At 47.0% G+C, this 11,172-nt stretch overlaps 1 protein-coding gene across 1 annotated transcript in view; it reads right to left on the reverse strand.

Annotated features, from left to right (window-relative positions):
• Positions 1–1,660: 1,660 nt before the first annotated feature.
• Positions 1,661–11,172, reverse strand: part of RUBCN (rubicon autophagy regulator) — a 42,785-nt gene continuing 33,273 nt past the window's right edge. The window contains exons 12-20 of the mRNA XM_023728775.1: positions 10,847–10,907; positions 9,987–10,119; positions 9,257–9,402; positions 8,329–8,393; positions 7,613–7,851; positions 6,747–6,808; positions 6,111–6,264; positions 4,908–5,001; positions 1,661–4,702 (exon numbers count right to left, since the gene is read on the reverse strand). Coding sequence (XP_023584543.1) covers positions 4,524–4,702; positions 4,908–5,001; positions 6,111–6,264; positions 6,747–6,808; positions 7,613–7,851; positions 8,329–8,393; positions 9,257–9,402; positions 9,987–10,119; positions 10,847–10,907 — 1,133 coding nt within the window. The 3' untranslated portion in view covers positions 1,661–4,523. The remainder of the gene's footprint in view (positions 4,703–4,907; positions 5,002–6,110; positions 6,265–6,746; positions 6,809–7,612; positions 7,852–8,328; positions 8,394–9,256; positions 9,403–9,986; positions 10,120–10,846; positions 10,908–11,172) is intronic.

Raw genomic sequence — 11,172 nt, forward strand, 5'->3', positions numbered from 1 at the left:
TCTGTGGTTACAGGATTCCCAGTAGTTACATGGCTTTCTTAGGGAAAAGGAAGCAGGGCTGGATCTTACCTTATGAGGGTGCTTTAGCCGGGATGCTGTAAAGATCATGCCTACTCCTTCTACCATGACAGGGTATAGTAAACCTATCACACACCTGGTGCCATAGAAAATGCTGCCTCTCTTTGGGGTGAGCTGCCATTACTCAGGGGTGAGTCCCCAACACAGCCATAACTATCCTCTGTGGCCTGCCTTGCTGGCAGCAGGCTCAAGAGAAGGGCTGCAAATCCTGTGGCTAACGTTTCCAGAGCTGTCCTGGTCTTGCCCCTTCCTGAGACTTAGCTGTTAATATTCCTTAGACTCTGTCATTTATTCCAGTATCCTTCTAATACCTGGCACCCCCTTCTTTTTGTTCCTTGCTTAAACATATCAGAGTTAGAGCATTTGGAGTGTACTTTATTTCCAGAGGTTTGTGGTTAATGAGGTGACAGTAATGATGATGGTATGCCATACCCTAGTCCAAACCAACATAATTTCTCGATGAACTACTTACTGCAGCAGTGTCCCGAGAAGCACATCCCACTGCTTCTACTCTTATTTCACTCTATGCATTCTCCACAAAGTAGACACTGAATTTAAATTTTCACCAGATCAGTCACTCCTCTGATCATAACTCTTCAATGGCTTCTCAATGTTCTTAGAATAAAATCTAAAATCCTTTTTTCCAAACTCCTCCTGTCTCACAGCCTTCATGGGTTATTCCCTGTCTGGCACCTTTTTCTCCCCACTCTGAGCTTAGCTTGTTTCTGCTCATTCTTCGGGTCTTGGTTGAAGTACTTTCTCAGAAGCCTTGCTTGCTCTCTCTCTCCAGTCTAAATTAGATACCCCTGTGATCTTTAACTAGCTATTATTAAGGCTTGGAATTACATAACCATTTTGGTGACTTTGGGTCATGTCTGTCTCCTCCACAAGACTCTAAGCCTAGCACAGAAACTGGCATATAATAGGTACTTGAATATTTGATGAACAAGTGAACAGGAAGAGAACAGTATGACTGGAGATAGTTCAGATGTGAAGTAAGAACCCGAATTTGGGTGCTAGCGGTGGAAAAGGAACAAGACAGATGTGAAGAAAAGAACTCAACAGAACTTGATGGCAGGTGGTAGGAAGGAGATACTGCTCTAACAGTCAGACATGCCACCTGACTCAAAGAGGAAAGAACTGAAGATAGCTCAATTTTCAAACCTAGGTGACTAGTGGTCAGGCTTGGGGAAAATACGTTAATGTTGGTTTTAAACATATTGGCTGAGATGATAAAGGATATTCAAGGAGGAATGTTCAGAAAGTTGCGGGGTGGAGCTAGGGCTCCAGTGGGCCAGGAGCATGAAAGAGCAGGGCAGAAGAGATGTGCAGAAGTGGGAGCTGAAGTATCTGAGACAACTCCGATGTTGTGGAGACGCAGGTTTACCTCACTTTAAGCAATAGCTATCCAAGGGGATGGGTAGGGGGCACCTCCTGTGCGTTGGAAAGGACTATGTACCAGAAACCCTGGTGGTGCAGTGGTTAAGAGCTACAGCTGCTAACCAAAAGGTCAGCAGTTTGAATCTACCAGAAGCTCCTTGGAAATCATACGGGGCAGTTCTACTCTGTCCTATAGGGTCGCTATGAGTTAGAATCGACTTGACGGCAATGGGTTACAGGTTTTATGTACCACATAGTACAATCTTGTCATTTTACACATGAAGAAACAGAAGTCTAAAGAGATGAAACGATTTCCTCAAGGTCACATAACAAGTCAGGGACAAAACACCCCTTTTCCTGATTCCAGTTTCCTTGACATTACAACACAGAAACCTTCTGTATTTTCACAGACAGGCCTGCTTTACAGTGGACACTCAATACCATTTCCTGACAGTCAAGGCAGGCAAACAAAAGGCAGAAATTTCATTTCCTTAGTTTATTAAAGATGGCAATGAACTGTTAGGCTGTGTAAGAACTATGACAAGTAGAAATGCAGTTCAGAACACGAGTTATACACACTCAGGGAACATCACTATTTAGACTCTTGTTTCTTTATGTTAATTCACCAAAAGCGCTAAAGCCTTGGCAGAGAGAGTCAATAACAGCCTCATTTAAGTGGAAAATATTTGCCTCCCACTCTTCTGCTATGTCTTGAATCTTGTCTCCACCAAGTAAGCAAATTGTTTTTCTTTCCCTTTGCTATAGAGAACACTTCTTCCCTCCTGTTTTACTCAGAAGGAACTCTCTTCAGTGCATTCAGAGCTTCTCCCCACACAGCAGGGGATTTTCAGATACTGATAAGTTGCAAAAGTGCTTTTGAAACATCCCACCCTCTGCCCTCTCCCCAACTCTCAAATAAATAAATAATTGGGTATTTGGACAGTGATGACAGCATGGTATCCGCGTCACTGAAACAGATACGCAGTCTAAAGGGATGGAGTTGGAGAGGTGGAGAAGAGTAAGTGGAAAACCAGGAGTGTGTAAGACTGCTGAGCTCAGCTTCAGAAGCTGTCAGCGTTTTCCATCCTCTGATGCTATCCTAATACAAAACAGGCAGGATGGTAAGACAGTACATCTCTCCTTCAGTGTAGTGACTTGGGGTAAGGAGCTGGACGTACAGCCCACCATTTTCTACAAGCCTGAATCTGGGGCCTAACCCTCAAGTGAGACGAGTTTTGTGGGGTCATTCCCACAGCTCCTTAAAGGGCAAGGGAGCTTCCAGTAAGCCCTTCAAAGACTGGGTTGGGCTGAAGGCCTTGGCTTTTATAGTCTCCAGGCCTTCCAGCTTGATGTAGCCTTCAGATCCCAAGTTTAAGACAGAGGAACCACACCACGGGCCAGTTCTGACATGTTGCTTCTCCCTGGTGGAGCCTCAGCTCTGGCCATTACCTTGATGCCCCTTCTCCTTCCTTGTGAGACTCCTTGTATCTCCAGCTCCTTCACGCATCAGCTTCCACCAACCACGTGCAACTTTCTGTTCAGCTTCCTGGGAAGTGCACAAGCCGTGTGTTTTCTACTAGCAACTAACTCTGGGAAGACAGCTACACAGGAAGAGTCCAGTCTCAGAACAAAAACGCTATGGGCCTTAGTTCACACAGCTGCTAGCCCTGGGAGTAGCAACCCTGCCCAGTGTTTTACCTAGAGGTTAGACGCCAAAGCAACACAAAGACCACCACAGACATACACAAGGTCTCATCCACAAATTTTCCCTGTTGAAACACATTTAAAAAGGGAGGGAGGGTTAAAATTAGTAATATGAAAAGGATGATTGAATATACGGGTATCACAAGGCTAGATAACGAGTTAAGTGCATAACTGGCATGAAGGCTCTTGTTATTCCAAGAACACAGGAACATTCACACTCACATCCACAAACTGTCAAATTCTATAACACCACTAATAGCAGGAAGCATTTCCCCCGACTTTGACAAAAGAGACTAAGGCAAGAGATCAACTCCCAGGGAGGGTCCCAGCTCTGTTGCAGGAAGGGGAAGAGAACGGAGTTGGGCCATATTTTTACTAAGAACCACAATGACCATCTAACAGAGGACAGAGTAGTAAGGGACTCACTAATAAGATGGTGCGTGGGGTTTCTGTCCTCAGCTTAGGATGGCATCAGGGACTTGCCTGAGCTTGAAAGAGCATACCTGCACCAAGGAGCCAGGTTGACTAAAAGGGACCTTACACCTAAAAGGGGGTCAAGAGCTCCTCTGACTGAATGAATGCTCTTTAAGCAACAGAGTTATAGCCTCACTTATGCCTGCTGTTAAGGCTACAAGTGGGCCTGGCCTAAGCATCAGTTCTGTCCTTTGCGCCAAGCCCACCAGGGTAGATAAAGAAAGTCAGCTTGTGGCACCTCAGTCCTGACTGCCTCCTTGAGGCTTCTAAAGGTTCCAGGGTAGTACCGGTGCTCTTTGATGGCCCCAAAAAGACGTAAGTAAGCTGGACACAATGCCCACAACGAAGTCCTGTTCTCTGTCATTTCTCCTCAGGGCACAGTCTGACCCTATTCCAGGATTTGGGAGAGAAAATAATCCCATCCCCATTTCAGCAGCAAAGGAGAAGTGAGTTGGTTGAGAAAGGCCTGGCTCAGAAGCTCCAACGTTAAAAGGAAATAAAACTGGAAGTGACACTTGGGATCAGTTGAAACCAGATCTGGTCCTAGTGGAAAAGAACATGGATGTCAGAAGAATTGGGTCTGGCTGTCCATTCCTCTGACGGAGGCACCAGAAGCTTCATTTAGGAACCTATGTGTCAGTTCTGATGTTAAAACCTGGTGCCTACAGATTATCTGTCACAACAGACTGGACCCCATTAACCTAACAAAGGCCAGACAGGATGGCTACACGTGGATGTCAGACAAGTCATAAAAAAAATAATAATAATAATATTAAAAAAAAAAAAAAAAAAAAAAAGCCCCAAGTGGGAAAAGTCCTTAAAAGGGTGGCTCAGTTCCGCATCATGTGTGACTCTAGTCCTTAGTTAGAGAGCTTGATGTGCTTTCTTCAGGTGGTCTCCAAGATGGTGGCTTCTAGGGCCAAGGCTTCAGTGGGCTCCTCCTCGTAGTCTGACAGATAGGATTCCAGGCTCTGCTTGGCCAACAACTCCCGCCGGGCCTGGAGCCGCTCACACCGGGGACAGCTTCCAGACTTGAAGCAAGCTTTATGGTAACATGCTTTACACTCTATTCAGGTCAGGAGTGTGAGAGAGAAAAGAAAACAATTTGTATTATCCACAGCCCGTTCGCACCATCACGGCCCCATGCTCCTGTGGGGAAACACAGGGAGCTGCTGAATCACACCAAACTCCTACCAACAGCAGGGGATGGAGGGAAATCAATCAGCTTTGGGTTCTGTCGTGTTTGGCCCACTCCTAGCCCCGGCCCTCACCTTCACAGGTCCGGCACTTATGGAGCTCAAAAGGAAAGATGATGTCATCCTCATTCTGACAGAACTCACAGATGAAGCCCTTGGCCTGGCAGAGCTGGGGAGGAAAGAGGCAGCAAAATGAGGGGCAGGAACTGGCACAAGAGAGCAAACACAGGGGAGGGGAGGGGAAGAATATAAATAAAAATTGAGCGGGCTCTCAGGGGTTCTACCACCCGCAAGGAAGAGGCCTGAGTTGAGCCTAGAAGTATAAATGCCAAACTGGGGACAGGGCTGGGCAGTGACACAAAGCTCTAAGGTAGAGACAAGAGAGGCACAAGTTCAAGAAGCTCTGCCCACAAAAGTGGCTCTCAACAAAGAGAGGAAAAGAAGGACGGAATGGTGCCATAAGGAGCTCCCTGAAGTCAGCATTCCAGTCTGGGTAATGATTTTACTTTGAAGTAGAAACCACAGCCAATTAACATAATTACGTGAAGATAAAATTAAGATAAAATGTGAACGGTAAGGATGTTTCACCCTGCCTTGGGTCAGCTTATAGTGAAATCTTTCCAATTCCCCCAGCCAAACAGGATTCTCTACATAACGCCCTGTTTTAAGCCCTGACTCTGGGACTGCCACAGGAATACAAAGCGGGCATATTCCAAGGTGGGAAGTTCTAAAACGAATTTCTGAATTTCTGGCAGGTCGAGCATATAAAGAACAATAATAACTTGCATCTGTAGAATACCTGAAGTTTACAAACTGCTTTCATGTAAATTATTTCATCAAACCTCCAAAACAGAGAGGAAAGGACAGTAGGTATTATCTTCAGTTTAGAGGCAAAAAAAAATAGAGGCTTACCTCAGAGAGGGCAAAATATTTCATTTAGTTAATAACTGGAAATGATAAAGCCAAGACCCAGTCCCTCTTCTGATTCTAATCCGGGGTTTCTCCTATCACACTGTGACAATACTTTAGTGAAGACCTGTCAATCCAACCCAGAGCTACCCAGGAGCAATGCCAGGACCAAATCCTCTACTAATTCTAAGTACTCTAGATTGGGATAATTTAGCTGTTTTGCAACCCAAGAAATAGCATTTCTGTTCAGTCTCTCCTGCAGTGTTGACAGGCCATTTCAACTTCCTGGAGCCACATGGCAAGAACCCTGGGCCCACCCCATCTCTCCATATCCCTAAGCAAAGGCCCTGTTGCATGAGAATTTCTCACCACGCATAGAGCTACGTGGGTGGCCCCTGCCCTGGTGAGCTCAGCAAGCCGAGGCCCCAGCTCCCCCTTCCTGGTTGCAGTCAGATCATTCAACGAGTACAAGTGAAGATCCTCTGTCAGGTGGCCTGGAACTGTGTCAAAGGAATCCAGAAGCCTACAGAAAAGGAGAAGGGAGTATGGGCAGGGAATTAACATTTTGTGTGGCACAGCATAGGAGAAGGGTCCCTGTCACAAAGCAGGGGAGAGAAGGATTCCAGGCAGAGGTAGTGAGGGTGGGCAACACTGGGGGCCGTCTTGAAGCTTTAGGCCGGCCTGAGCGCTCCCGGCCACACCAGCCTTCTCACACTGCTGGGTGTCCGGAAGGCAGAAGTGACTTTTACAGTCTCCTGCAGCATGATCCATGCCAGCTTATGAAGAGCAGTAGGCCTGCGCTGATAGAATAATCACAGATTTCCCCTTCCACAGAGAAGGATACAGACCAGTTACTGCTATGTCTTCTCATTCACGATTTCTGGAATTTTCTTCAAGATCCCCCCGCTCCCTCCTTTTTCATACACCAAAGGCCAACTACTGGGACATGTCTCTTTTAGGGATATTAACTCAGTCAGAGGCCTCTGGCCTCCATGTAAGACTTACTCTTTGGCCAGTCGACATGTCTTGAACATGTTCTTCATGTGATACAGCTGGACCCGCAGCAGCTGAAGAGAAAGGCATTGCAGGGCGGGGGCAAGGGAGAGAGGGAGGGAGGGAGAGAAGAGGGGAAAAACTACTGTTAGGACTGTAAGAGGAGTCCCTGGGTGGCACGAATGGTTAAGTACTGGACTACTAACCAGAAGGTTGCTGGTTCAAACCAACCCAGAGATACCTTGGAAGTAAGGCTGGTGATCTGCTTCTGAAAGGTCAGAGCCTTGAAAACCCTATGGAGCAGTTCTACTCTGCGCACACAGGGTCACCACGAGTCAGGATCGACTCAGTGGCGACTAACAACCAGAGGACTGTAAGAAAGACCAGCGCCTTTAACCTTGGGGGTCTGGAAGCTCTGCACACAGCAGCTAGAGCTGGACTGTCCTCTACCCTTCTAACTCAACACCTAGCTCCTGTTAGACAGGCTGGACAGACTAGCAGGCTGGTCAGTCTGCCCGAATCACATACAAGGCTGGGAGCAGCTGAGAAGAGAACTCCGGAAGTCTAATTCCCCACCTGATACCCTGTTCTCCAGTCAAAAGTGTATTCAGTGAGGGGGGAAATCTTGCTTTTGCCATCAAGCACTCACTGTCTATAGCTTCAGAGTTTTGCCACTGCCAGGGTGGAGACTCTTAACTAGCTAGACCTCTGGGAAATGGGAAGAGATGAAGAAAGTACATAGAGCATGAAGGATGGGATGGTTACAGTTCTGATATCGTGGCAAAGAGAAGTGTGATGAACTTGGGGAAGCTGGTATGAACAGAGGGAGGGGATGAGAAGGGCAAGAATTTATGATGTGGCCTTGTCAAGGGTCTTACCCGGACTTGATTGAGCACCTTAACCTTCCTATAGAGGGCACTATTGATGTCCTGCACATTGAAGAGAGGATCGTTCCAGATCTTGATGAGCAGATCCTTGGAGAAGTTGCTGACACAGTACTTGCTGAAGTCCCACTTCCGCAGGATCCGGCTGGGGATGACCATCTGGGCATTCTCATGGCAGCACTGACAGAAATACTTGCCCAGGTACTCACAGTATCGCAGCCGCTTGATATAATCTGGGAAAACAGGAAAGCCAAAGGCTGGAGGTCACCTTGCCATCTACATGCTGGTGAGGCAGCCCTGCTATTCCCCTTGAAAGAGCAGGAAGGGATGGCCAGTGGGCTCTACCCACCTCTGTTTGAGCTCCTCAAAGCTGACAGAAACCCACATAGTGGGGCCTGTGGTTCCTGTGTCCTACCCCGGAAGACCAATGAGAAACAACACTGCCAGACATGGCAGGATCCAGTCTCCAAGAGCCTGGCTACAACTACCCAATTTGCTCCTGTATACAGTCCCGGTAATGTGCTCCCAGAAATAATGTCCCTCTGACTGCCATTGTTCTCACCTAGTCCAACCCCTTCCCCTCCAGGCCTCTTCTCTCCCTTTCCCCAGTTCTGCCCTGTCACCTCCTCCTACTACCTCTCTGAAAAATGCCATCTCTCCCAAGCGTGGGGGAGGCTAACGCCTTGGAGGCGGTACAGGCAGAGACTCACCGGGGTCAGTCCGGATGCCGCATCCCGCACAGCGGTAATTCTGTTTGGCCACAGCAATTTTCCTTCTGAGGAAAGAGGACGGAGAGGGGACTGGCAGATAACCGAGGCATGAGGCCTTCAAGTTGTGAAGGTGAGGATAAAAATATAAGGTTCTTCTTAAAAATGCGAAGAGAGGGGAATTCACTTATTTTTTTAGAGTTGGACAAAACGAATCTATTAGGTGAACCAATTCAAACAGAGAATATGAAATTAGAATCTAGGCCTGGGCAGGGACTCTCCTTCGTAGTGAACCACACTTTCTGCACAAACTTAAGGAATGAGACTATCTAGAACAGGCAAGACAGAGAGAACAGTGTTTAATAGTGGCTGCCAGGGGTAGGAGGGAAAGGGAAAGGGGAGAATCATTATTTAGGCAGCACTGAGTTTTTGCTTATGGGGATGAAAAATTTAGCAATGGATATTGGTGATGGTTGCACAACATGACTGATGTAATTGGCTTTATTGAATTGTACACATGAAAAACGTTGAATTGGCCAATGTTGTGTTCTTTATATTTTGACAATAATAAAAAAATATTTTAAAAAAATGTAAGAGATGAGAAATAGTAGAGACAACAGGAGAGAAAAGCATCCATCTTCAACAGAGAAGAAAAAAACAAAACGGTAAGCTCACAAAACTATTGGAGGAAGGCAACAGGATGAGAATGCCAGTGAAAAAGGACCTCATTTCTGGTTAGTTCTAGGAAGGAACGGGAGAAGCGAGAGTGAGGTTTAAGGACAAGATGGGTAATCTTCTCCCTCCGCCTTTAAAGAGGAACAGAATTATGTGGGAGGTAGAATTGGAGGAAGAGACAAGACGGTGAGGAGACAGCTCTGACAATCCAAAGAGGATATACCCACTCTCCAAAGGACAGTCACTGGCTACTCACGTTGGAGCTGGATGAACATTAAAAATTATCTGAGGCCGGGGTGGGGCCCACTCCAGGTTCCCACGAACACGAATCCGTAGCTTGTAGATGTCAGCGTGCTGTCCATCATCTGGTGAGATGGGCAGTGAGTCAGGAATGGGCAGGAGCTGCAGGAGAAAAGCACAGGCTGATCCAATATGGGCAGTGGGGGGAAAGACTTATGCTTGACCCTTCTGCTCATGACAGAAAAAGAGCCAATGAAAGACATTTCAGAAACACCATAGGTAAGGGCTTTAGGGAACCGGGGCCCTTCAAACAAACCATAAGGCACTAGGGTACTAGAAGTGAGGGCCATTCCAAGGTGGTGGCACCCATTGCTAATGCTGTCCCTGTCCCCACCCCCAGGATCCCTGGTATGCCAGAATGCTTTGTGCCTGAAAGACTCAACTGCAGAGCAAAGAAGGAGCTGAACGACTCTCCTTTTTATAGTCTCAGGAGTTCTGCCTCTGTGTCTAGTGAGCAAGTCACGCAGAATAAGCAGGGTGAAGGAGCCATTGTCTCCTGTTTTGACAACTGCCAGGAAAAACCTAGGCAAGCATTCATTCATCTCACAGATTCGTAATGAATGTTTTCTATGAGCAAGGAAGGAAACACATCAGCTCATGCCATGACAAAGAAGAACAAGGTCAGAAAGGCTCACAGCCTCCTGGTGTTGGACAGTGGGTGTGGAAGAAGAGCTGAAGAACCCTACCTTTTGAGGGGCATCATGCTCTGGAACCAGCCACTCTAGCTCCGAGGCGGCCGGGAGCTGCATCCCCTCAAACTGCTTCAGTAGCCCCATGGCCACTGCCTCAGCGGACGTGGAGTGTAGGAAGCAGTGGGACCTGGAAAAGAGAGAACCGAAGAAGGGTGAGCACAGGGGAAAGACAGGCAGGGGGAGCCTACCCTTCAGGATCTGACACCATATGCAGTGACATCTGGACCAACAGAACGCTCGCAGTACATCCAGGCTGCTCAGCTTCTTTTCTTATCATCTTCAGAGGCAGGTGATAAAGTGAAAAAACACTAGTCTTACAATCCTAAGAGCTAGGCTCAAATCCTACGTCCTAGCTTCCTGACCATTACGAGGCACTGCTAGTTAAGGACTCTGCATCTCTTCCTTTCTCTAAACTTTAGTTTCTTTAACTGCAGAATGGAGATTATTATGCCTGATTAAAAGACAAAGTGAGTACAACTGCTTTGTGGACTATAAAGTGCTATTGTTCCCCCCAAATGAGCTATTATTTCCCCTAATTGGGTCTACACCGTGAAATCTGTTCAATCTGACTTCATAATCCAGAGTCATGATTGTGGTTCCTTCTATGGAGACCTGATCTTCTGGGGCCTGATCAGAGCACAGCCGAGAAGGAACAATACACAGTGTGAGCTCTGCCTCCAGAGCCCACCCAGTTTGTACCAAAGATCTCCTGTTCTCTTCCCCTGGGCAGGCCCGTGACTTTAACCTTGTCTCCTCGTGAATCTGGATGGCTTCATCCATGGCCTTTCCCACCCAGATATCAAGAACTACAGAAGTTTCCTCATACACCCCAAGGTTTTATAAAAAGTACTCACAAGGACTGGGACGAAAGGAAGGATTTGCTGTTTGAGGCTGTGCTCCTTCTGATGTCAGCATCTAAATGGAAACCAGAGATAAGAGGAGCAGGAAATGGAAAAGGAGGAAGTAACGACAATGGAAACCATTATAAGGTGAAGTGGCTAAGCACTCAGAGGAGCAGCTAGGTGCTGCACTCTATGCAGGACAAGGAGCAGAGTCCAGGTGGAGACCACTCAGTGAAGCTCTAAACACAATTTATAATTTGCCTCTATTCAAGTCACAACAAGGCTGAGTTAGTGACATTATGTATAGCACTGAGAAAGTCAAGGTGGTTACAAATTCA

Source organism: Trichechus manatus, unplaced genomic scaffold (assembly GCF_000243295.1).
Source record: "Trichechus manatus latirostris isolate Lorelei unplaced genomic scaffold, TriManLat1.0 scaffold00026, whole genome shotgun sequence".
Taxonomy (NCBI): domain Eukaryota; kingdom Metazoa; phylum Chordata; class Mammalia; order Sirenia; family Trichechidae; genus Trichechus; species Trichechus manatus.